The following is a 26,518-nucleotide window of genomic DNA, read 5'->3' on the forward strand; positions in this document are numbered from 1 at the left end:
AATCTACTTTCTGTCCTCATAAATTTGCCTATTCTGGACATTTCATATAAGTGAAATCATATGTGGTCTCTAGTGACGGGCTTCTTTTATTTTGCATAATGTTTTCAGGGTTCATCTATATTGTAGCAGATAGCTGAGAAAAGAAGAGAAGCTAAAGACAAAAGAAAAAAAGGAAAGATATAAGCATCTGAATGCAGAGTTTCCAATAGCAAGGAGAGATAAGAAAGCCTTCCTCAGCAATCAGTGCAAAGAAATAGAGGAAAACAACAGAAAGGGAAAGACTAGAGATCTCAAGAAAATTAGAAATACCAAGGGAACATTTCATGCAAAGATGAGCACAATAAAGGACAGAAATGGTGGACCTAACAGAAGCAGAAGATGTTAAGAAGAGGTGGCAAGAACACATAAAAAGTTGAAAGTTAAGTCGCTCAGTCGTGTCCCACTCTTTGCGACCCTATGGACTGTAGCCTACCAGGATCCTCCATCCACGGGATTTTCCAGGCAAGAGTACTGGAGTGGATTGCCATTTCCTTCTCCAGGGGATCCTCCCGACCCAGGAATCGAACCCAGGTTTCCCACATTGTAGGCAGACGCTTTATCATCTGAGCCATCAGGGAAGTCACACACAGAAGAACTATACAAAAAAAAGTCTTAATGACCCAGATAAGCACGATGGTGTGATCACTCACCTAGAGTCAGACATCCTGGAATGTGCAGTCAAGTGGGCCTTAGGAAGCATCACCACAAACAAAGCTAGCAGAGATGATGGAATTCCAATTGAGCTATTATTTCAAATCCTAAAAGATGATGCTGTGCAAGTGCTACACCCAATATTCCAGCAAATCGGGAAAACTCAGCAGTAGCCACAGGACTGAAAAAGGTCAGTTTCATTCCAATCCCAGAAAGAGGCAAGGCCAAAGAACGGTCAAACTACTGCACAATCGCAGTCCTCTCATGCACTAGACTCCAAGCCAGACTTCAACGGTATATGAACCATGAACTTCCAGATGTTCAAGCTGGATTTAGAAAAGGCAAAGGAACCAGAGGATCAAACTGCCAACATCCATTGCTGCTGCTGCTGCTGCTAAGTTGCTTCAGTCGTGTCTGACTCTGTGTGACCCCATAGATGGCAGCCCACCAGGCTCCCCCATCCCTGGGATTCTCCGGGCACAACATCCATTGGATCACCAAAACAAGAGAGTTCCAGAAAAACATCTACTTTTGCTTTATTGACTACACTAAAGCCTTTGACTGTGTGGATCACAACAAACTGTGGAAAATTCTTAAAGAGACTGGAATACCAGACCATCTGATCTGCCTCTTGAAAAATCTATATGCAGGTCAAGAAGCAAGAGTTAGAACTGGACATGGAACAACAGACTGGTTCCAAATCAGGAAAGGAATACATCAAGGCTGTATATTGTCACCCTGCTTCTATAACTTATATGCAGAGTACATCATGCGAAATGCTGGGCTGGAAGAAACACAAGCTGGAATTAAGACTGCCTGGAGAAATATCAATAACCTCAGATATGCAGATGACACCACTCTTATGGCAGAAAGCAAAGAAGTACTAAAGAGCCTCTTGATGAAAGTAAAAGAGGAGAGTGAAAAAGCTGGGTTAAAATTCAACACTCAGAAAACAAAGATCATGGCATCTGGTCCCACTACTTCATGGCAAATAGATGGGGAAACAATGGAAACAGTGAAAGACTTTATTTTGGGGGGCTCTAAAATCACTGCAGATGGTGACTGCAGCCATGAAATTAAAAGACGCTTACTTGTAGAAGAAAAGCTTTGACAAACATAGCATATTAAAAAGCAGAGACAGTACTTTACCAACAAAGTACTAGTCAAAGCTATGATTTTTCCAGTGGTCATATATGGATGTGAGAGCTGGACTATAAAGAAAGCTGAGCACCAAAGATTTGATGCTTTTGAACTGCAGTGTTGTAGAAGACTCTTGAGAGTCCCTTGGACTGCAAGATGACCCAACCAGTTCATCCTAAAGGAAATCCGTCCTGAATATTCATTGGAAGGACTGATGATGAAGCTGAAACTCCAATACTTTGGCCACCTGATGTGAAGAACCGAGTCATTGGAGAAGACCCTGATGGTGGGAAAGATTGAAGGCAGGGGGAGAAGGGGATGACAGAGGATGAGATGGTTGGATGGCATCTCCAACGTGATAGACATGAGTTTGAGTAGGCTCCAGGAGTTGGTGATGGTTAGGAAAGCCTGGCATGCTGCAGTCAATGGGGTCTCAAAGAGTCGGATACAACTGAGTAACTGAACTGAACTGATCTGTATTTCATTTGTTTTCACTGCCAGATAATACTTCATTATACAAATATACCACATTTATCTATTCATCAGTCAATATCTGGGTTATTTCTATAATTGGGGCTATCATGGATAGTGCTCCAATGAACATTCCTCTACAAATTTTTGTGTGGACATATATTCTCATTTTAAGTATATACCTAGAAGTGTAATTGCTGGATCATATGGTAACTCTATATTTAACTTCTTGAAGAACTGCCAAACTGTTTTACAAAGTGTCTGCACCATTTTATGTTCCCACCGAAAATATATCAGGGTTTCAATTTTTCCACATTCTTGTCAACGCTTGTTATGGGCCATCTTTTTTGTGAGAACCATCCCAGCGGATGTGAGGTGGCCCCTTGTTGTGGTTCTGATGTGCATTTCCCTGATGATTAAAGTGCTTAAATGTGCTTATTTAGCACTTTCTCCTTTCCTCATCTCCATCTGGAAACCTCTTAGCTCTTTCCTCCCATAATTTTGAGGTTTTGCTTAGACTTATTTAGTACTTTTACATCATAAATATTATTGAATTGTTCCCTGAAGTATGTCCCTTTTGATTAGAGTCCTTATTTAGCATAACATTCCCAGACAGTCTATCATTTTCCACGTTTTCTATCCCTTTCATTTTGCGATCTGTGCTCTGGCTCTTTTAGTTGGTTAAAAACCTTCTTAAATATTCTCTAGTTATGTGGGTAATACAGTCTCTAAAGTTACATTTATGCCATAGCTCCTCCTTGTAGAGGGGATGATATTTTCACTGGAAATGGGGATTTGGGATTACAGTCTTTTTCTGTTGGTAATCTGAGGATACTCTTTCACTGTCTCCTAATTCCCACTGTTGTGAACTGGAATTCTGATGTGAGTCTCAGACTATTCTGAATATCATACTGTAATCTGGAAGCCTCCAAAATGAATCCCTGGAGTTCAAAACTTTACCTGGATAAGCCTAAGTGTGTTTTTTACAACACTGATCTTCCCTGGAATGTCAATCTGCACAATGAACTTTATCTTTAGATCAGGAATTTTAAAAATATATCTTTAATTACTACTTCTCTTCCATTTATTCATTTTTCTGTAACTTGTATTAGCCACATTAGGTGTCCTCTTCCCAGTCTCTTTCCTATCCTATCTATCCTCAATCTATCCTCCAAATTTATTATTGTTTTTTTTCAATCTGTATTTCTAACTCTGGGCTTTGAATCTTCCAGGGCAATAAATGATCATACTCATTCAATCCTTTATTCAGTAATTAGGTACTGAGTGTTTACTATGTACAAGACTCTTCTCGACATGGACACTGACAGCAGTCAATGCACACAAGAGAAAAATACCCGGCTTTTATATGTTTATATTCTAGTGGAATTTTTTTTTAAAGTGTATGTGCACGGATTGCAAGTCAGGGCATAGCAAGCATTTAGCAGGGAAATCGTCTCCTCTGCCCCCTGAGCCTCTTCTGCGCTCCATTTGAGCCCCCTGAGCGCGCCCGCTGTCCACTGCCTCGCACTCCAGTTCCCGCCCTCTCTGGCATTTCTCTTTAGCTGGTCTGCTGCACTCTTTACTCTCGGCTTCTCCCTCTTTCTGGTTTCCTGCCTTCCCCAGATGGGCTCTTTTTCTACGTTGCTTCAGAGGGGCTTAGGTTTCATTGTTGGAGCATCATAAGTGGGAGCGGTCTCAAGAGAACAGAAAGGCAAAGCAGCCTCTACGCCAGTAGATGGGTAGGGCAGGCCAGCCACCAGCCTCACTGAGGCCCAGGAGAAAGGCTGCCGACTCTCAGGTCTCCTTACATCTCCCAGACTCAGAGACAGGGAGGTAACAGTCCGCTAGCTCTTTCCCATTCTTTCCATTAAGGGAGTCCATGGATCTCTACCAAAACAAGCTCTTTTTCTGGATCTGCCATTCGTATCCTCACTCTGAGGATCTTGATCAGCCCTTGAGGACCAAGTCCTGGGTCAGCTCTCCCTGAAAGAGCTCCCACAGAGCTGAGGCCTCACTTGCTTCTAAGTGTTCATCACATCCAGGGGTCATTTGGCTCAAGAGTGGCACACACAAGTTGAAATTAGTAACAGAGGGATAGGGAGATTTCACCTTCCCAAAACCCTCTATGAAAAGTAAGTTCTAGTTACAGATTAATCCTAAAAACATTTAAATCTTGGCAAGAAGTCAATGCTTTAAAAAGCCTCTGTGAGGTCTAAACATCTGTGGGTTGTATCATGTTCAACTACTGCCCTAAATGTTAAGTTCTGTGAAATAAGGTAGATCATAATGTTAGTTGGATTTTAAAGGATATTGACTAGATGGATGCGTCTCAAATTATGTTTCATAAAAGCAGGCAGACAAAAGAAAGTACATACTATATGATTCCATTCATATAAAATTACAGGAAATACAAACTACTGTAGGGGCAGAAAGCAGATGAGTGATTGCCTGGGGACCAGGAAATCACGTTTAAGTGGGTTATAAAAGGGCAGAAGAAAGCTTTTGGAGGTGATGGAAATGTTCATTATCTTAAACATAATAACTGTTATAGGAGTGTCATGTTAAAGCTCAAACTGCATACCTTAAATATATGCAGTTTATTTTATTCCAATTATACATCAATAAAACTTCAAAAGAAGCACTGACTGGGAAAATATTTGTCATACTAAGGGTTGATGTTCCTAGATATAAAGAATGTCTAAAAATAAAAAAGAACAATAGGTAAGGGAAATGAACAGAAAGTTACTGAACTTTTTTGAGTTTGAAATTTTCCATAAGAAAAAAAAATAGCATTTTGAAAACATAATAAAACACTGTCCCTCATCCTCATATAATATACAACACAGTGGAAGAGATAAAATATAATTTAAAAAAATCAAAGCACATGCAAAGCATATTTGAGAGGTGATGGATACTGAATGATGGAATAATCAAAGCTGGGGTAGAGGATTAGGCAAGTCACCTAGGAGGAAATGAGCATGAGCCTGTTCTTGAGGTGATGTGAGTTTGTGCAATTTTTTAATGGCAGACAGGCAGTAGAAAGGGCTTCCCTGGTGGCTTAGTGGTAAAGAAGCTGCCTGCCAATGCAGGAGATGCATTCAAACCCTGGGTCAGAAAGACCCTCTGGAGAAGGAAATGGCAACCCTCTCCAGGATCCTTGCCTGGGAAATCCCATAGACAGAGGAGCCTGGCAGGCCACAGGGTCACAAGAGTCAGACACGACTGAAGCAACTTAGCACGCATGCACTCTCTTGTTGTTTAGAACTATGGGATTCTCCGGGCAAGAATACTGGAGAGGGTTGCCATTTCCTTCTCCAGGGGATCTTCCCGACCCAGAGACTGAACCTGCATTTCTTATGTCTTCTGCCTTGGCAGGTGGGTTCAGAAAGAAGAAAATAACTCAAATGAAGAGAAATATATGGACAAAGGCAATGTGGCGGTGGAAGGATGAAGACAGCTTTTGAAAAGGACTCTTACAGGTTCACCATTTCTAATACAACTACGGAAATAGATAGTCATGAAAAGCTTAAAGAACACAACGGAAAGGAAATGAGATACAATTCAGTGTATGAGGATTCAAAATGATCAATATAAATTATGCTATTTAGGAACTATATCAATCTTGCTCATGTCTATGCTCTACCTTTGTTAGTATTTTTCTTTAAACAGACTTGTGTTTCTAGCTTTATTCTAAGTAATAAGATCCTTGAAATGGAATATTACAATTATTTCTAGCACACTAAAATAAATGCATCCTTCATACCTTTAGCAGCATGTTTATTCTTAAAGTTATATAAAAGTCTAATTCTTTCACTTACTCCATATGCCCATTTTCCCCCTTTAGTCTTTAAGGCTCCATTCCCATGTCACTGATAAAGTGCATTTCCCTCAAAAGTTAAGGAGTAGAGGACCATTAAAAGACCATTAGATTGAGCCAAATTCCTAGCATGCCCATATCTCTCAATTTTTAGCATCATCTGAAAGAATATCCTACATTTGGAAATACTCTATGCCAAATAAAAAAGCAATCCAACACAAAAAAAGTTAGAAGCTACAAGTAACTTTCAACTAATTTTGAGAAATCCACAAAGACAAAAAGAAACAGAATCTAAGAAGAATTAGTAACTACTGAAAAAGTAGACCAGACAACTTTAGAAAACATAACATGTTTTAACACGTGTTTAAAGCAGAGAGACTGTGGTGTGATGAAAAGAAAAAAGGCTTTAAAGTCACAGAGACCTTACTTTGAATTTCACATCTATCACTTAAATGAACTATTTAATTTCTTGGCATTTCACTTTCCTCATCTCTAAAATGGAGATAACTGTTCCTTGCCCTGGTGATTGTGAGGATTAAATAAGCCAATATTCACAAAGGGCCTGGCATATATTAGGTGCTGTACAAAATTAAATCAGTTCCACTCTGGTTTATTTCCTGTGGGGCAAAAGTAGCAGAGCACCCAGCTGGTACATTAAACAAGGAAAATCTGGGGAGCAAGATTCTAAAAAAAAATAAATCAGTGATAAATTGTGAATCACTTAATTGTATGCCTATAACATATAATATTGTACATCAACTATACTTCAACCAAAAAACCCTCAATATACAAAAAAATGGTGATGACAGTAGTGAAATGGGGAATCAAAGTGTTGGTAACTTTCACTGTCTGAGTATAACATGAATATGACCAAGAAGGGTTAATGATTTAAACAAAGTTTTAAGATGTACAGAGCTAAAAGCAGTCAGTCTCAAATTTGTTTTCTTGTATTAAGGTCTTAAGAGTATGTAAAAAAACATGGTGAAAAGAATGATATTTCAGGGAGGTGTTAGTCTTTCTGACAATGAATATTGGTGGGAGGCAGGGAGGCAGAAAAACATGCCTTATGAAGCTGAGTTTAAAAATAAACTTTAGACACTGAGATTTTAAAACATGCAGGTCTGAATCTGTTAGTTGGGTTGATATAAAATCCCATGTGAATAGTTAAAAAGCTTTTAAATATTTACTACAGAAAAGATTTTCTCAATACAAGGAAGCTCTTTAGTTGTCTATTTTAACGCTAGTCAGTAAAAAGACAGTCGTATCACCTACCTTAGAACATAAGCAGAACTAATGTTTAGGTTACAATCTAACATTTTGAGGGTTCTTAATAAAATTTAAACTCCACTTAACTCATGCAATTTGGGTTACTCAGAGTTAATGTTTGAAGATGCTCTTCAATACCAATAAAGATTTTCTTCCTTGGAGAAGGAAATGGCAGCAACCCACTCCAATATTCTTGCCTGGAGAATCTCATGGACAGAGGAGCCTGGAGGGCTACAGTCCACAGGGTTGCACAGAATCAGACACGACTGAAGCAACTTAGCATGCACACACATCCTTAATACTTATCTCTTCCGGGAGCAACCCATCTTACAGTTCCTTTCCTTCCTCTTTTCCTCTCTGCCTTCTTGCCCTCTTTCCTTTTGTTTCTTCCTCTCTCCTTTCTTAAAAAAAAAAAAAAAAGATTTCCTTCTTTCCTGTTATGAGTTCATTTCTGAAAATCTCCTTAGAAATCTTCCAATCTCCTATCTGTATCAACTGAACACAACTTCTGACGTTGAAATCTTCCCAATCCATAGACACTGTAAGATCTGATAAGGGAATTTCCTGGCGGTCTAGTGGTTAAATCTGCACTTTCACTGTGGAGGCCCAGGTTTAATCCCTGGTCTGGGAACTAAGAACCCACATGCCTCACGATGTGGCAGGAAAAAAATAAAGAAATCTGATGAGCGAGGGAGAAGATCTGAAACAAATATTTCATGGAAATACTTTAACTTGCAAAGCAATTATCCTTCAATAAATGAATAAATGCAACATTTATACCTGATTCAGTAAGTGCAATAAACAGTAAAACTGTTTTACTGTTCCTATAAAAAATTTTACAGATTTCATAATGTTTACATCAAACTCTGTGACCCATACACATTTCAGATATTAAACAACTTTCTCTTGTTTTTCAAAAGCTAGGACTTGGTACCATGGTAAGATGGGAAGCACATAAAATTTATCAATTTTGAACACAGGCTCTGTTACTACTGCAGGTAACTTTAGGCAAGTTGCTCATGGTCAACAAGCTCAGTTTTGTTACCTTTATTTATTTATTTATTTTTTTATGATCTATTTCTTTTTTTTTTTCCTTCGTTACCTTTAAAAAGGCAGTAGCACCCACTATCCCACAGAGTGGGGACAGGCTGAAGCTCGTTAACACTTCACCAAGCAGCCCCACCCCTGTACCAGCATCCAATGTGCGAGCTATGTTACATGTCTATTTCCCACCTGCTTGCTCTGCACCTTCCTCATTCCTTCTGTCTCTACTGCTGTAATCTCATCAAGACCTCCCTTCAAGAATCAGTGTGCCAACTGTTATATTTAAAATGGATAACCAATAGAGACACCCTATATAGCACAGGGAACTCTGCTAAATAGTTATGCGGCAGCCTGGATGGGAGGGAAGTTTCAGGGAAAATGGATACATATATATGTAAAACTGAGTCCCTTTGCTGGTCACCTGAAATTATCATAATATTGTTAATCAGCTATACTCCAATACAAAATAAAAGTTTAGGGGAAAAAAAAAAAGATTGTTAAAATAGGATCAGTATGTCCTGTCTTCTGAGATACCTGTCTGGGGTCCCCTCCAGGCAATATTATAGTCTTCTCCAGAATTTGCTATCCAAAGTGGTTAATTTTGCTCTTGTTAAACCACTAGTCACGATATAGAAAGTAATCAGTAGCTCTTATTTCTGAGTGCTGTGTCACATGTTAAGTGCTTTATGTTCATTTTCCCATTAATTCACAACCACCCTGTGAAGTAAACACTACTGTTATTCCCTTTATCAATGAGTAAAATAAGAAAAGTTAAATCACTTGCCCAAAGTCAGTCAAGCAATAATTAACAGAAATTATCACCACTCCTAATTAGTAATAATTTGTAGGACTGGGATTCAAAGCCAGGTAACTGGGTCGAGAGCCATTCTGTTGCCTTTGGTGGAGAACTTATACTTCCTTCACCTTTGTAGCCTTAGGAAAAAAGCACAACATCTGGCATGAACATGTGCTTAAGCAAATTAAAAAAAAAAAAGGCAAAAAACAAGTCTGTACACTGAATTGTCTATTGTGTGCAATTCACCTGGACGTGGAGGTACAATATTATTCAAGATCTTTACTCTCAAGGAACCCAGAGGCAGGGTATTTGGGAGAGAGGCAAGTGAACAGATGATTATAATCCAGAGTGTGATACATGCTATTTCTGTGGCAAGCCTCAGAGAAAACATAAAGAGGGCACCTAAGCTGGACCAGAGAGAAGGAATCAAGAAAGATGTTAGGCAAGCCCGAGTTTCTGCCTTTCCCTTCAAAACCAAATTAAGTAGGGTTTTACTAGACTGGCATGGAGAAGGCAGTGGCACCCCACTCCAGCACTCTTGCCTGGAAACTCCCATGGACGGAGGAGCCTGGTAGGCTGCAGTCCATGGGGTCGCTGAGAGTTGGACAGGACTCAGTGACTTCACTTTCACTTTTCACTTTCCTGCATTGGAGAAGGAAATGGCAGCCCACTCCAGTGTTCTTGCCTGGAGCATCCCAGGGACGGGGGAGCCTGGTGGGCTGCCGTCTATGGGTCGCACAGAGTCGGACACGCCTGAAGCGACTTAGCAGCAGCAGTAGTAGACTGGCATTCTAGTAGTTGGCATGGCAGAGATGAATGTACTACTGCTTTTTAATTAAAGCACAGTTGACTTATGAATTGTATGTTCAGTTTGTAACACTGTACAGGAGGTGGTGATCAAAACCATCCTCAAGAAATGCAAAAAAGACAAAACAGTTGTCTGAGGAGGCCTTACAGATAGCTGAGAAAAGAAGAGAAGCAAAAGGCAAAGAAGAAAAGGAAGGATAGATATATCTATCTGAATGCAGAGTTCCAAAGAATAGCAAGGAGAGATAAGAAAGCCTTCTTCAGCGACCAATGCAAAGAAATAAAGGAAAACAACAGAATGGGAAAGACTAGAGATCTCTTCAAGAAAAATTAGAGATACCAAGGGAACACTTCATGCAAAGATGGGCTCAATAAAGGACAGAAATGGTATGGATCTAACAGAAGCAGAAGATGTTAAGAAGAGGTGGCAAGAATACACAGAAGTCCATACAAAAAATATCTTCATGACCCAGATAACCACGATGGTGTGATCATTCACCTAGAGCCACACATTAGGGAGTGTGAACTCAAGTGGGCCTCAGGAAGCACTACTGCGAACAAAGCTAGAGGAAGTGATGGAATTCCAGCTGAGCTATTTCAAATTCTAAAAGATGATGCTGTGAAAGTGCTGCACCCAATATGCCAGCAAATCTGGAAAATTCCTCAATGGCAACAGGACTGGGAGAAGCCAGTTTTCATTCCAATCCCAAAGAAAGGCAAGGCCAAAGAATGTTCAAACTACCGCACAATCACACTCATCTCACACACTAGCAAAATAATGCTCAAAATTCTCCAAGCCAGGCTTCAACAGTACATGAACTGTGAGCTTCCAGACGTTCAAGCTGGATTTAGAAAAGGCAGAGGAACCAGAGATCAAATTGCCAACATTTGTTGGATTGTAGAAAAAGCAAGAGAGTTCCAGAAAAACACATACTTTTGCTTTACTGACTACGCCAAAGCCTTTGACTGCGTGGATCACAACAAACTGGAAAATTCTTTAAGAGATGGGAATACCAGATCACCTGATTTGCCTCCTGACAAATCAGTATGCAGGTCAAGAAGCAACTGTTAGAACTGGACATGGAACAACAGACTGGTTCCAAATCGGGAAAGGAATATGTCAAGGCTGTATATTGTCACCCTGCTTATTTAACTTATACGCAGAACACGTCATGAGAAATGCTGGGCTGGGTGAAACACAAGCTGGAATTGCCAGGAGAAACATCAATAACCTCATAGGCAGATGACACCACCCTAACGGCAGAAAGTGAAGAAGAACTAAAGAGCCTCTTGATCAAAGTAAGAGAGGAGAGTGAAAAGGCTGGCTTAAAATTCAACATTCAAAAAACGAAGATCATGGCATCTGATCTGATCACTTCATGGCAAACAGATGGGGCAACAATGGAAACAGTGACAGACTTTATGTTCTTGGGCTCCTAAATCACTGCAGATGGTGACTGCAGCCATGAAATTAAAAGACGCTTGCTCCTTGGAAGAAATCTATGACCAACCTAGAAACAATATTAGAAAGAAGAGACATTACTTTGCCAACAAAGGTCTGTATAGTCAAAGGTATGGTTTTTCCAGTGGTCATGTATGGATGTGAGAGCTGGACTATAAAGAAAGCTGAGTGCCAAAGAACTGATGCTTTTGAGCTGTGGTGTTGGAGAAGACTCTTGAGAATCCCTTGGACTGCAAGGAGATCAAACCAGTCAATCCTGAAGGAAATCAGTCCTGAATATTCACTGGAAGGACTGATGCTGAAGCTGAAGCTCCAATACTTTGGCCACCTGATGTGAAGAACTGACTCACTGGAAAAGGCCCTGATGCTGGGAAAGATTGAGGGCAAGACGAGCAGAGGGGGACAGAGGATAAGATGGTTGGATGGCATCACTGACTCAACGCACATGAGCTTGGGCAAACTCTGGGAGATAGTGAAGAACAGGGAAGCCTGGCATTTTGCAGTTCATGGGGTTGCAAGGAGTCAGACACGACTGAGCAACTGAACTAAACAGACTTACAATATTACATTAGTTTCAGGTATACTGTACAACAGTTATTTGATATTTTTATACATTACAAAAGGATCACCACAATGTACTTTTAAAAATTAGTTTAGCATTCCCTGGTGGTCCAATGGTTAAGAACTTGCCTTGCAATGCAGGGGACACCAGTTCAATCTCTGGTCGTGAGGATCCCCCATGTTGCAAAACAGCTAGTACTATGTGCCACAACTACTGAGCTTGCACGTCTGCAGCCTGTGATTCACAAGAGAAGCCACCGCAGTGAGAAGCCCGTGCAATGCAACAAAGAGCAGCCTCAGCTCATCACAACTGGAGAAAGCCCAAGTGCAGCAAGAGACCCACCACAGTTCAAAAATAAAATAAACAAACATTTTTCAAAAATTAGGTTACGTTTACAATTATCTATTCTATTTTATCTCAAATTATCTGTCTAGTTCAAATACATCTCATGTTCTAAAAAACACATTTTAAAGGATGATCTGCTTTCCAAATATGTTCAGTTTATATGATGGTACATCATATTTTTCCCTCCTCACAGACAAATAAGGAAAAAAAACTCCATTAAAAAAAAGTGACTACTTACCTAACTGGCTAGTATGAGAAGCGCTTGTAATAAAATCACAATCAATTTAGGATTTTAACTCAGAAGAACAAGGGGCTGTAACTTATCATATGTCAAGCAATTGCTCTGCAACCACTATCTTCCTCAACAATGCTTTTCACCTAAGCAAAAAAAAAAACTTTTGAGGTTTTTCCCATATATGTTTCCTTCCTTTTTTCCCTCTAATTTAATCCTAAAATAAAAATAAATACAATTTAGAAAATGTATTTCCATCAGTTGTTCACTTACCAAATAACAGTTCATTCAAGTGGATATCTTCTGAACTGTCACGAAAAATGCCAAAATAAATAGCCTTATTAAATTCAATTTAGATTATATCTGTCACTTCTTCCTTGTCCAAAGCAATTACTACAGAGGAAAATAAATTAAGCCTAGTAATACTATTTATTACAAATGTTGGTTGCTATAAAAATGTTTCACCAGTTTTCTAGGTGGTTACTAATAGACTAAATGATTTCTACCCTGTTCTAATCTGAATAAAGTAGATTTCTTCCAACATTATGGAACCAGTAAAGACGAAATAATAGAGTAAAATAAGTAAATACAATAAAATAGTAAAACCAAATATAATAAAATTGAGCAGGAGTGAAGAATGCACTTCTTTGCATTTTGTGGGATTATGAGAGGACAGCAAAAACAAAAGCTTAAAAAGGATTAAAATCCAAGGGCAGCAAGCATAAACAACAAAGGAAGCACAGCTTCAAATACACACAATCCCAAAAGAGAACCTAAATTCTTTGACCGAGAGTTTTGGAGAATCAGGTTTAAGTACAATGTAGGTTGACCTTACTTTCTTTTTTTTAAAATTGAAGTATAGTTGATTTATAATGTTGTGTTATATCTTCAGCTATACAACATGATTCAGTTATATATTTTTATATGTATTCTTTTCCCTTACAGGCTATTACAAAATACTGTGTAAGTTCTCTTTGCTACACAGTAACTCCCTGTTGAGGGTAAATAACCTTAATTTCAACTTATCACCCTATTTGTTTAGCCAAATGAAAAATACCCCAGGGGAAAAAAAAATAACCTGGAGGAAAAAGAGTTTCCATAAAATCTTCTTTCTTATCTTCCCCTAGGAAATTCTCTAAAATGAAAAGATAAACAAACGGAGCTTTATTGTGATAAGCCTTATCTTTAAGTTAGAGATTCTTAAAAATTCACGAATGCTTGGTAGGACAGGAGAGAGTCAACAGCAGTTACAGCAACGAATTATGATGTGTTACTTGCTAGCGGAAAATTAGAATCACGGAATCAAAAGGAATTTTAAGAGACTTTTATTCCCTTTGCCTTTATTCACAGACTAGAGAAATTTTTGAATATTTATGAAAGTTAGACTTAAAATATAAAGGGCTTCAAACTATGGCTGTATTTAATATCATAATATTAACTCAGACTTTAACAGCATGTTAAAAATTCAAAGCCACAATTCCCACAGCAAGTGTAATTGTTACCATTTAGAGAAAATAATAGGAATAATCACATTCATCAAATTTATTAAACCCGAAGCTATGCTAGTCACAATTGACCTAGTGTACTTTTGTTCTTTCATTCAAGAATGCTTAGACGATTTACTATTGAATTACTCTTTAACTGGTAAAAGCTGAGGCAAAATACTGAAGAACTTGAGAAGTACAAGTGCAGAGTCCACTGCACAAAACTGCTGAACCATGCTCCCTGTTGATGTACTTTTTAAACTGAGCAAAAGATGAATTCTAAATTCCACATAAATTGCCTCTAACTGTGCCTTTCTTTCTGCTTGAAAACACTTTTCATACACAGTACTGGTTCAGTTTCACCTGTAGGTAATGAACACAGAACTCATTGTGCGGAAAAACAAACCAGAATGTGAAAAAAGTTATCAGATATACAAAGGAGTAAAACAGCTGACTGAAAAACACTTGAACCACAATACTTTTTCTCCACTCTTAACGAGGCATTTTGAATATTTTAGTTAGTTTCTTTCATGAGACCTCCAGTTTTCCTAAGCTCCCGAGCCGAGTACTCACCTGGTCCGTCTGAATGCTGAATCGGGGCTTTTATTTCTGCTGCACTGGGTTCCCCCTCCTGGGAGCCGGAAGCTGCCGCCCCCTGCTCTGTATCCTCTACTTTAGTCACCGTGAAGTGCGGCATTGTCACAGCCAGGAACGTGCGCTCCCCCTGTGTTCGCTTCCTTCCAGTCTACCTTCGCTGCCTGTCACTTCCTTGCGGTGCCCCTTTCTGACTGATCACTGCCCACGGGAGACCCAGGGAGGGAATCGGGAAGTACTTTCAGTTCACGTGACCTACAGCCCTAAGGGAGGGGAACCTGGAAAACCCGCCTTCCAAGGTGGTGTTTACCACTCACTTAAAAGGATTAAGCATTCCACCTATTGCTTATTTGTTATTAAACTCTGAGAATCACAAGAATGGTTTAGGCTGTTTTCCCAGAGAAGCCAAGGGCTGGAGAGTGGGAGAATGCTTGAAACTTTGTCCATTGTGTATGCACCCTCTTGTTTCTTTAAGTTATTTGCACATCGAGATCTCAACCTCTGCCCTCACATCTCACAGGACAAAGACTAGGGAACAATTCATTAAAGACTGGTACTACATCAATTTAGAAAGTCAACTATCTGTAAGTTTCTGTTGTTGCTTTATTTCAAAGCATATCGAAAACAGTCATGCAAGTCAATGTTTTTTCTTATCTTTCAGATGAGAACATTCATTCAACAAATATTTAATGAATACCTATGTATTTTAGATAAGGCATAGTTCGAGATGTTGTAGGGTATACAAGGACACCCAAGAAGAGACATTAACTTCCCTGAAAGTCCAAATTTGTTTAAAAGAGCTAAATATTTTTAATGAGAAGAGTTAAGCATTTTTCGTTTTGAACGGAGAGTTTAAACATTGTGTTTTAAAGAAAAAACAATCCAAGAAAATCCCTGATGGAGAGGTGTATAGTTCCTTCAGCACACACTTAACATACTTTTGATATATTTTATCAGATGATTGTGTTCTCAGTTGATGACTTTAACGGAGTATGAGGCCCTATCTGAGCAGTCTAACACAGGAGTTCAGTAACTTGAGTGAAAGTGAAGTCGCTCAGTCGTTTCCGACTCTTTGCGACCCCGTGGACTATAGCCCACCAGGCTCCTCCGTCCATGGGATTCTCCAGGCAAGAATACTGGAGTGGGTTGCCATTTCCTTCTCCAGGGGATCTTCCCCACCCAGGGATCAAACCCAGGTCTCCCGCATTGCAGGCAGATGCTTTCTTTAACCTCTGAGCCTTGAGCTCTGTGCTAATTTCCATGTTAATAATGTAATAGGAGGATTTCGTTGTTAGTAACACCTGACAAGCAAGACTGCACTAAATTTAAAAGAGAACAGTGATGGTTTATTACCCTCATTTATTCTAATATACACCACTTCCAAAAGAGAACAAAGCTGATAGCTGTTAAAGACCTACTTGTACACTGCACTGCACTAGAAACTTTTCATTAGGATCTCATTTAATCATCACAAAAACAGAAACATTAGGCTAAGAACTTGCCCAAAGTCACAAAGCTTGTAAATGGTGAAGTCCAAATTAAAAATCCCCAATACCTTTGATGGTAGTCAGCGTAGAGGTTTCACAGAAAAGAAACTCATATACATTTACTTAAATTTTATTTCATGGGTTCCTGTATAACATTGGTTTGTAATCTTAGGCTACAAATTGGAATCAGCTGGGAAATGTTAAAACTACTGATGCCTGAGTCCCATCCCAGATATTCTGATATAACTGCTCTGGAGTAGAACCTGGGCAACAGGACTTTGAAAGGCTCCCCCCAAATGGTTCTAACAGGCAGCCAAGGCTGAAAATCACTGTAAGAAAAAAAAAAAGAAGGCTCTGTAGCTACTGAGATTTTTTTCTCTGAGAGAAGCAAAGTAAGTCAGGTGTGGTAGTACCCTTGGTGATTTTTCCATATTAACCACTTGGGTAGCTACTCAACTAATTTACTCAAAGGTACTTAAAACAACTGCCAGATTGTCAAAGATTTCCATATTATATTCTAGGTTTCAAATTTATTAATACTTTAGTGTCACTAGATATTTCCAATGGGATCTTACCTTTTCATATTTATTTTATAAAAAGAGTTGAATTGTACCTAATTTTTTATAGTCAATGGACAGAAACAATTACTTGTGTTTATAAATCTACGTGTAGCTTGTACATATAACCCTATGTACAAATGTTATCCTGTCACCTCTCCCCTCTAAAAAATACCCCAAACCTAACAAGTAGGAAGGTAACAAATATCTGTCAATCTACAATAGGTGTAATTTATTTACCAATTTAATGCTCTGGTAACCATAATGGTCAGCAAGTTTAAAATAGTTCTCTCCTAGACTGGACTGTAGGTAGTACGGTATAGTAAAATTCAAGGCAAAGTTAAAGCAATACAGAAAAGGGTCGGGGGAGTGGCAAAGAAGAGATGTGTAAGTTCTGTACAGGAACAGTGGTTAGACAGAGAAGGTGGGATATAAGAAATAGCCATTTAAAGACCAACAAACTAAAACAATGAGGTATACCATTCCATAGGCTGCATGACAGATAAAACTGGGAAGATGGATAATACCAAATTCAGGGGGGCTGCGGAATGGAAGGAACTTTCATACTTTTTTAATGATGTGCAAACTGGTTCACCACTCTGGAAAAGGGTCTGGTACTTATCCTTATAATCCAACAATTGCACTCCTTAGTATTTTTACCACCCTGAATTTATCCTGTGAATGAAAATATATTCCCACAGGAGGACTTGTATAAGAATGTTCATAGCAGTTATTAACAATAGCCCGAAACTGGAAACCCAGCCCCAAACAGGAAGCCCACAGAAGAATGAGTAAATAAACTCTGATACATTCATACAAGGGATTACTACTCAGCTATAAAAAGGAATGAACCAGTGATACCTACAACAATAGGGATGAATCTCAAAAACATTATGCTAAGTTACAGAAGCCTTAAACAAAAGAATACATAATATATGAAACAACCAACAGGACAGTGCTGGCAAAAGCAATATGGTGGATAAAAAATAGGACCATGGTTGCCTCTGGAGGAATGGAAGTGGGGATTAACTGGGATGGAGCAAAAGAGAACTTCCCAGAGTGTTGGTAAGATTCTACATTTTGACATGGAGTTTAAGAGTTCCACATGTGTATTCATTTGTCAAAATTTAGTCAATCTTCACTTAAAAGTTGTGTATTTTACTGTATGAAAAGTGTAACTTGAAAGAAAAAAAAGCTGCAAACAGATAATGAATTCTACTTAATAGTATGTATCCTGAGGTATTGGGGGGAAATGAACTGATATCCACAATTTAACTTAAAATGCATACAAATGGATGGACAAGTTGCGACAGGAAAAGTATAATAAAATGTTAACGACAGATTCTGGGTGGTATGCATATGAGTGTTCACTATAAGTCTTTTAATTTTCTGTATGTTTGAAATTTTTTTATAACAAAATGTTGAAAAAATACAGTAAACTGACACCATTATGAAAACGAATAGGCAAGTCAAAGACTGGGAGAAAACATTCATAAAACATATGCCTGACAAAGGACTTGTGGTCTGAATATATAAAAATCCCCAAGAAAAGTGAAAGTGTTAGTCACTCAGTCATGACCGACTGTTTGTGACCCCATGGACCCCACCAGGTTCCTCTGTACACGGAATTCTCCAGGCAAGAATACTGGAGTGGGTTGCCATGCCCTTCTCTAGGGGATCTTCCCAACCCACTCAACAGTGACAAGACGACTCAACAGAAAATGAGCAAAAGATTCAAACAGACAATTCACAAAAGAAGCTATATACAAGGATAATAATAAGCAACTGAAAAAAACACTCAACACATCAGTGGCCATCAGGGAAATGCAAATTAAAATCACAATTAAAACTGTTGGCAAGGATGTAGAGCAAATGTTAATGGAAATGTTGACCACTTTGGAAGAAAGTCTGGCACTTTTAAAATAAATTTAAACACACACCTACTTTATGACCCAGCAATTCCTCTTCTAGATATTTACCAAAGAGAAATAAAAGCTAAAATCATAAAAATTTTGAACAAGTATGTACTAGCAGCTTTATTTATAACAGTTCAAACAGGAAACAGCCTAGTAGGTATCCATCACAAGATACACAACCTATAGTATATTCATACAATAGACTATTACCCAACAATAACCAGGAATGGATTACTGATACATTCAACAACAACATGAATGAATCTCAAAAACATTATAAATTATACATTACACATTAATTATACACATACTGAAGTGTTTAAGTGTGAAGCACACTGATGTCTGCAACTTACCCTTGAAATGCTTCAAAAATAGATGGATCATTGGAAGGGATGAACATATGATAAAACAAACATAGAAAAATGCTAAGTGTAGCCTCCAGAGGACATGGTTATGAGTATTTATAATATAATCTTTCAACTTTTGTGTATGCGTGAAATTTGTCATAAAAAAGTGTTGGAAAAAAAATACAATGAACTAAACGAAGTTCACTGAAATCTAAAAAACTTTGGAACAAATCACTCATGGGTCAAATTTCATTTCACATAAAATTTAGGGAGTTGCATAAAAGCTTTTCCTGAACTTTGATTCTAGAGTTTTGAACACTGTTTGAAATGAGAGTCACCACGCAGGTCTGAAATATTTACATTTTTACATTAAAAAAAAAAAATCCAGGGGAGAACAGATTTGTGGTTGCCAGGGAGAAGAGTGGGTGAGGGAGGGATGGATTGGGAGTTTGGAGCTAGCAGATGCAAACTACTATACAGAGAATGGATAGACAACAAGGTCCTACTGCGTAGCACAGGGAACTATATTCAATATTCTGTAATGAACCATAATGGAAAAGAATATGCTACATAGCAGAAATTAACGCAACACTGTAAATCAGCTATACATCAATACATTAAAAAAAAATCTATAGTTATAAAAAAAATCTATAGTATTTTCATGCAATAAGATACAAGGCCAAGCTAGGGCAGAAAGGGCATTTTAAAGAGCTAAATATTATACATGTTATATTTATTAGCTACTTTCACTAAGACACTTTTCTTGTGACTATGTTTTTTTTTTTTCAAGAATCATGACCATTCTTTAAAAGAATGGGTCTATTTTGGGTAATATTTTGAAAGTACAATTTACCACTCTACCCTATTCTATTATTAATTTTTAATCATGGTTAACAATTCATGATAACTAGCATTTTATTTTATTCAACCCATTTATTAAAAAAAAAAAGACAAGTTAGCTTCAGTGAAGACACTGAAACAAGTGGAAGTCAATAGGAAATTACTTTCAACAGAAGGATTCTTTCAGTTTGTAATATTTTGTTAAATCCCATCATTAAACACTCAATTTTAGGGGCTTCCCTGGTGGTCAGTGGTTACAAATCTACATGCCAGTGCAGGGTACATGGGTTCAGTCCCTGGTCTAGGATGATCCCACACGCCAGCGGAGCAACTAAGCCTGTGCGCCACAACTACCGAGCCAGCGCTCCAAAGCCCATGCTCCCCAGCAAGAGAAGCCACTGAAATGAGACGCACATGCACCACAATGAAGAGCAGTCACCTCTCACTGCAATTAGAGAAAGCCCACGTGCAGCAACAAATATCTAGCACAGCCAAAAACAAATAAATCTTTAAAAAAAAAACCACTCAACTTTAGAGCAAATCATATATGTATTTCCACTTAGTTTGAAGAAATTGAGAACTGTACTGTACAAAACCTATGCAAATTACACTGCAAATTATCTTTGGTAAAGGACTATTTTTCTTCAAATTGCCATTCATTATGGACAAAAAAAGACCTATAAAAACATAAAATAAAAATTACTAGAAAATGAAATACACAAAACACAAATTCCAATTTTTATTGTTAGATTCAATATACATAAACTTACTCTAACAAATTGCAAAGCAAGTTCTAAAAACTTAATTTCTGAAATTATCTCCTCATATATGTAAGGAAGAAGTATCTGGTGGCTCAGATGGTAAAGCGTCTGTCTGCAGTGCAGGAGACCCGGGTTTGATCCCTGGGTTGGGAAGATCCCTTGGAGAAGGAAATGGCAGCCCACTCCAGTATTCTTGCCTGGAAAATCCCATGGACGGCGGAGCCTGGTAGGCTACTGTCCATGGGGTTGCACAGAGTCGGACACGACTGAGCGACTTCACTTCATATGTAAGGAGGTTTATAAATAGCTCATGGTCCAGCACCATTTGCATACCTCACTCTGAATGGCTCTATTAGAGAATATTCTAAACATTTTATTAGAAGTCAACAGGGGTCACACAGAGTCGGACACGACTGAAGAAGCTTAGCAGGCAGTTCACTACTTAAATTTGAAAAGTATATAGAATCTCATTATACACAAATTTCCTATTTAACATACTCAGCGAAACCTTTTTCTCCTTCAAATACTGGGGCAATAAATATTAATTTAAAGTATAAAACTGATCACAAATTCTAAATTTTGCCTTACTATGTAGACAACTATACAAAGAATTAAATGAGTCAGTTACTTTGGTGAGGACCAACTATCATGGATAGTAAGGCATCAAAACTTCTAAATCTCAAAATTACATAAAATTGTCTATGAATGGATTTTTATAAAATGATATTTATAATGTATTTTGGGACTGATGACTGAAAGACAGTAAATACAAAAAAGACATTATTTTCTGATGGATTCGTAAAACTATAGGGTAAGGATAACAAAGAGTTCTCCAAATCAAAACATCAGAAGAATCTCATGCTTTACTGAGGCTGAAGGACTCATGTATTTATTCAATATGCCATATGCCAGGAAAGAGGAATGCAATGGAAAAGACGACACTGTTCTGCCCTCAAGGAGCTTGCAGACTTATTATCCTATTAACTACATAATAACAAGCAATATATAACCGGGAGTGTAACTTACAGAATCAATCTTGAGAGCACAACAGTACCACCTTGCCCAGTTTCTTCTGTAGGAACCTTAAGCTGTGAGTCTTCATTAAAGGAAAGAATAATGGTTGATGGCTAGTGCTAGTTTGAGAGCTATGCCATTCATTTTGGCTACTGATCCAAATACTAAAGAAGGTATTATCAAAAGCCTTTTAAGTACTTAGAGCCCTCAGCTTCTACTGTTATCTTTTTCAGAGTATTGCAATTCCCTATATAAGGTTGCTCACCCCAATGTCAATTGTAACCTACAAATGAGAGGCCCCCCAAATCAACCTAAGTATGAAAACATAACTACTCAGTAACTCAGATTTTCATTTCTGAGGCATGATACTTCATTCTTTCATTCTGAAATATGATCTATGGGCTGCTAGTCAATGCTACCAGTAGTACACAGAAAATAAAACTGATATTAAACATTATCAAAACTTAGGACATATTTCTAAAATATAAAAAAAGAAAAATGAAAACATAATTTGAAACAAAATTTCCTTGTTAATTTTTATGTCAGAGAACAAGTATTTTTTATAAACTATTGCTTCCTTTCTCCCCAGCAACAAAACTCAATTTTAAAATAGATCTACTGAGGATGACAGGCACAGACTTATTGTTAACATTCAGTGGTCCAGTGAGAACCCATGAGTGTTGGAGGTTAATGCATAATGACAGATGATGCTTTGAGTGGATTTTTTCCCTCTCATACAAATGAATCTCTAATAAAAACACTTTATGTTTAAAAATAAATTAAATAGATCTATTGAGACAAGGGTTGAAACATGAATATTAATTAACTTTAGATGGCTTCCCTGGTGGCTCAGACAGTAAAGAATCTGCCTGCAACACAGGAGAGCTGGATTTGATCCCTGGGTTGTGAAGATCACCTGGAGAAGTGAATGACAACCCACTCCAGTTTTCTTGCCTAGAGAATTCCACAGACAAGAGGAGCCTGGTGGGCTACAGTCCACGGGGTCACAAAGAGCTGGACATGACTGAGCGACTAACACTTTCTTCACTTTCTTTTTTTTTTTTTAGATGGACTAATGTAACTAAATCAGTAAACCTTCATGTTAATTAAGCACTATTATAATGCCCTGGGGCCTCCCTTGTGGCTCAGCTGGTAAAGAATCCGCCCGCAATGCCGGAGATGGAGGTTCGATCCCTGGGTTGGGAAGATCCCCCGGAGAAGGGAAAGGCTACCCACTCCAGTATTCTGGCCTGAAGAATTCCATGGACTGTATAGTCCATGGGGTTGCAAAGAGTTGGATACAACTGAGCAACCTTCACTTTCATAATGTCCTAGGTATTTGAGATCATTTGTGTAAAAGAGAGTAAAAATGCATTTTTAGGCCAGATTTCTTGTTAGGGACATAGAACCTTAGGTTATTCAGAAAACATATCATTTTACTACATTAAAAAAAAAATTTTCCTTTCATGCCCACAATGTGAGGCAAAATAATTGCAAAAATATACATAGAACATAAAACTTGCATTTCCTCATACCTCTTCTACTCTATTACACATTTGCAGCTTAATAAATATTGCAGCAGAGCTGACCACTGTTGTTGGCCAGGCTTCCCTGTCCTTCACCATCTCTCAGAGTTTGCCCAAACTTATGTGCACTGAGTCGATGATGCCATCCAACCATCTTATCCTCTGTTCTCCTCTTCTCCTGCCCTCAATCCTTCCCAACATCTGGGCCTTTTCCAATGAGTCAGTTCTTCATATCAGGTGGCCAAGGTATTGGAGCTTCAGCATCAGTCCTTCCAATGAATATTCAGGACTGATTTCCTTTAGGATGGACTGATTTGATCTCCTTGCAGTCCAAGGGGCTCTCAGGAGTCTTCTCCATCACCACAGTTCAAAGCATCAATTCTTCGGTGCTCAGCCTTCTTTATGATCCAACTCTCACATCCATACGTGACTACTGGAAAAACCATAGCTTTGACTAGATGGACCTTTGTTGGCAAAGTAATGTCTCCGCTTTTTAATGTGCTGTCTATGTTTGTCATAGCTTTTCTCCCAAGGAGCAAGTGCCTTTTAATTTCATGGCTGCAGTCACCATCTGCAGTGATTTTGGAGCCCAAGAAAATACAGTCTGTCACTGTTTCCATTGTCTCCCATCTATCTGCCATGAAGTAATGGGATCAGATGCCATGATCTTAAGTTTTTTGAATGCTGAATTTTAAGCCAGCTTTTTTACTCTCCTCTTTCATCTTCATCAAGAGGCTCTTTATTTGCTCTAAAGAGGAACCAGTGGTTAGGATTCCACCTGCCAATCTACTTCTGCTTCACTGACTACAGTAAAGCCTTTTACTGTGTGATCACGACAAACTGAATATCTTGCATGGATTTCTCAAGGCCATATAAATATAATAAGGCTTAGCTATGGAGCACCAAAAATACAAAGCAGAAGACTGAAACCCAGCTCTCAGTTAAAATAACAGGAAATCTTAAAAAGAAAAAAACCATGGGATTTCCCTGGTGGTCCAGTGGTTAAGACTTCTTGCTCCCAATGCAAGGGGCATGAGGTCAATCCCTGGTCAAGGAACTAAGATCCCACATGCACCCAGCATGGCCAAACTACTCTCCCTGCCAGGAAAAAACAAAACCACCCAAAACAAAAACTAAAGTTAGGATTAAGACCTAAGTATATACCATTTCCTAACAACTTAATACTGCTTTTGTTTTCATTTTTCTATCCTGTCCAGATACAAAAATATAAATTTTCAGAAGAAAAAAGCTTTAGTCCTTACATTTTTTCAGTTAAGAGACCCAGAGGTAACTTCAAATGTTCAACTTTTGCATAGCCTTTCAGATGGACTTATTTACAATATTGGTTTGATTCTGATATCTTGGTAACTGTTCAGTTCTACCTGTGATTTAAGCAAATTAAAATTTTCAAAAGATACACTTGAGAATCAGAAATGTTAAAAATTTGACAAATGAACACTTTAGCACTGAGCAAATACAGTAATAACATTTCCTATTAACCAATACTGAACTTCTGCAACTAAAGCAAGGTGCTGTGTGTGTGCGTGCGTGCGTGCGTGTGTGTGTGTGTGCGTGTGTGCTGTGTGCTCTGCAGCTTTGTGCTCATAACTTTATACATCATTGCAGGGATTCTTCAAGTACACCAAAGCACGAATAACAAGATTTTAATGGGGAATATCTTCTTGGGTTTTCCACTTACTTCTAAAATTTCATTAAAATACAGTTTTACACAATCACAAAATAAAGTGCTTTCATAATTCCTATAATACAGCTCTCCAAATTTTCATATCTACTGCTAAGAAACACATCACTAAGAACTTAAATACATAGAATGTGCATTACTCTGAGTCAACAGGCCCACCAGGTGAAGCTATGCAGCTTACATCAGGCCAAAAGGGCAAGGAGGGGGAGACTGAAATTCAATTTGCCCTTTTCCAGGGAAGCTTGCCAAGGTGGCCATTTTAGGTCTGGCTAGTCCAAAAGCATTTATTACACAGAGAAAGAAAAAAAAGAGCAGCTTCGATCCAAGTTTACAGCAAAATATCGTCCTTCTAGGTCAGCACAAATTGCCTTAAAACATTCCTCTTATTTTAACAGCTTTAACACGGAAAAGCATGACTATATAAGATTCTTAGGTTCCCAGGCCCTCTTCCTTCTCTTCCATTCCCAGCACAGATAATAGCAAAGCAAAGTTTATGAGAATCCCTCAGAAATGCAAATCAAAACTGCAAATGAGGTATCACCTCACACCGGTCAGAATGGGCCTCATCAAAAAGTCTACAAACAATAAATGCTGGAGAGGGTGTGGAGTAAAGGGAACGCTCTTGCACTGTTGATGGGAATGTAAATTGATACAGCCACTATGGAAGACAGTATGGAGATTCCTTAAAAAACTAGGAATAAAACCACCATATGACCCAGCAATCCCACTCCCAGGCATATACCCTGAGGAAACCAAAACTGAAAGAGACACATGTATCCCACTGTTCATTGCAGCACTATTTACAATAGCTAGAACATGGAAGCAACGAAGATGTCCACTGACAGATGAATGGATAAAGAAGTGGTACATATACACAATGGAGTATTACTCAGCCATAAACAGGAACACATGTGAGTCAGTTCTGATGAGGTGGATGAACCTAGAACCTATTATACAGAGTGAAGTGAGTCAGAAAGAGAAAGATAAATATTGTATTCTAACGCATATATACAGAATCTAGAAAAATGGTACTGAAGAATTTATTTACAGGGCAACAATGGAGAAACAGGCATAGAGAATAGACTTATGGACATGGAGAGAGGGGAGGAGAGGGTGAGATGTACGGAAAGAATAATATGGAAACAATATTACTATATGGAAAATAGATAGCCAACAGGAATTTGCTGTATGGCCCACGAAACTCAAACAGGGGTTCAGTATCAATCTAGAGGGGTAGAATGGGGCGGGAGATGAGAGGGAGATTTAAAAAGAGAATATATGTATATCTATGGCTGATTCATGTTGAGGTTTGACAGAAAGCAACAGAATTCTGTAAAGCAATTATCCTTCATAAAAAAATAAATTAAAAAGAAAAAAGAAAAATAAACATGCCCCTGACAGGAAAAGAAAAAGGCCTCTGATGCAAAGAATTACTGAGGAGATAGACCACCCAGGATAAAAGATGAGAAGTTGAAGTAATCACTCTTTCAGTCACTAATATTTAATCAAATATCTAGAATATTCTAGGACAGACTCTATAAAACAAAGTCCTTTCTATTAAGTCTATTTCTGGATTTCAGTCCAACTTTTTAAAAGCTTGCATTACAGATGTTTTCAAATATACACAAAATCAGAGAAAACAGTAAGATGAATCCTCA

General features: G+C 38.3%; 1 protein-coding gene across 4 annotated transcripts in view; it reads right to left on the reverse strand.

The window, feature by feature from the left end:
• The window catches only part of SLC12A6 (solute carrier family 12 member 6), a 90,748-nt gene that overhangs the window by 55,427 nt on the left and 8,803 nt on the right, over positions 1 to 26,518 (reverse strand). Inside the window, exons 1-2 of one of the 4 annotated variants that reach the window (XM_018054504.1) lie at positions 14,690 to 14,799; positions 12,639 to 12,778 (exon numbers count right to left, since the gene is read on the reverse strand). The exons of 2 other annotated variants lie outside the window; for them this stretch is intronic. Coding sequence is in view for 1 of the 2 variants with exons in the window: in XM_018054503.1 (XP_017909992.1) it covers positions 14,690 to 14,813 (124 nt within the window). In the remaining variant the exon portion in view is untranslated. Of the gene's footprint in view, positions 1 to 12,638; positions 12,779 to 14,689; positions 15,087 to 26,518 lie in introns of those variants that run through there. One more of the 4 variants, XM_018054503.1, reaches the window with a different exon arrangement.

This window comes from Capra hircus, chromosome 10 (genome assembly GCF_001704415.2).
Source record: "Capra hircus breed San Clemente chromosome 10, ASM170441v1, whole genome shotgun sequence".
Taxonomy (NCBI): Eukaryota; Metazoa; Chordata; class Mammalia; order Artiodactyla; family Bovidae; genus Capra; species Capra hircus.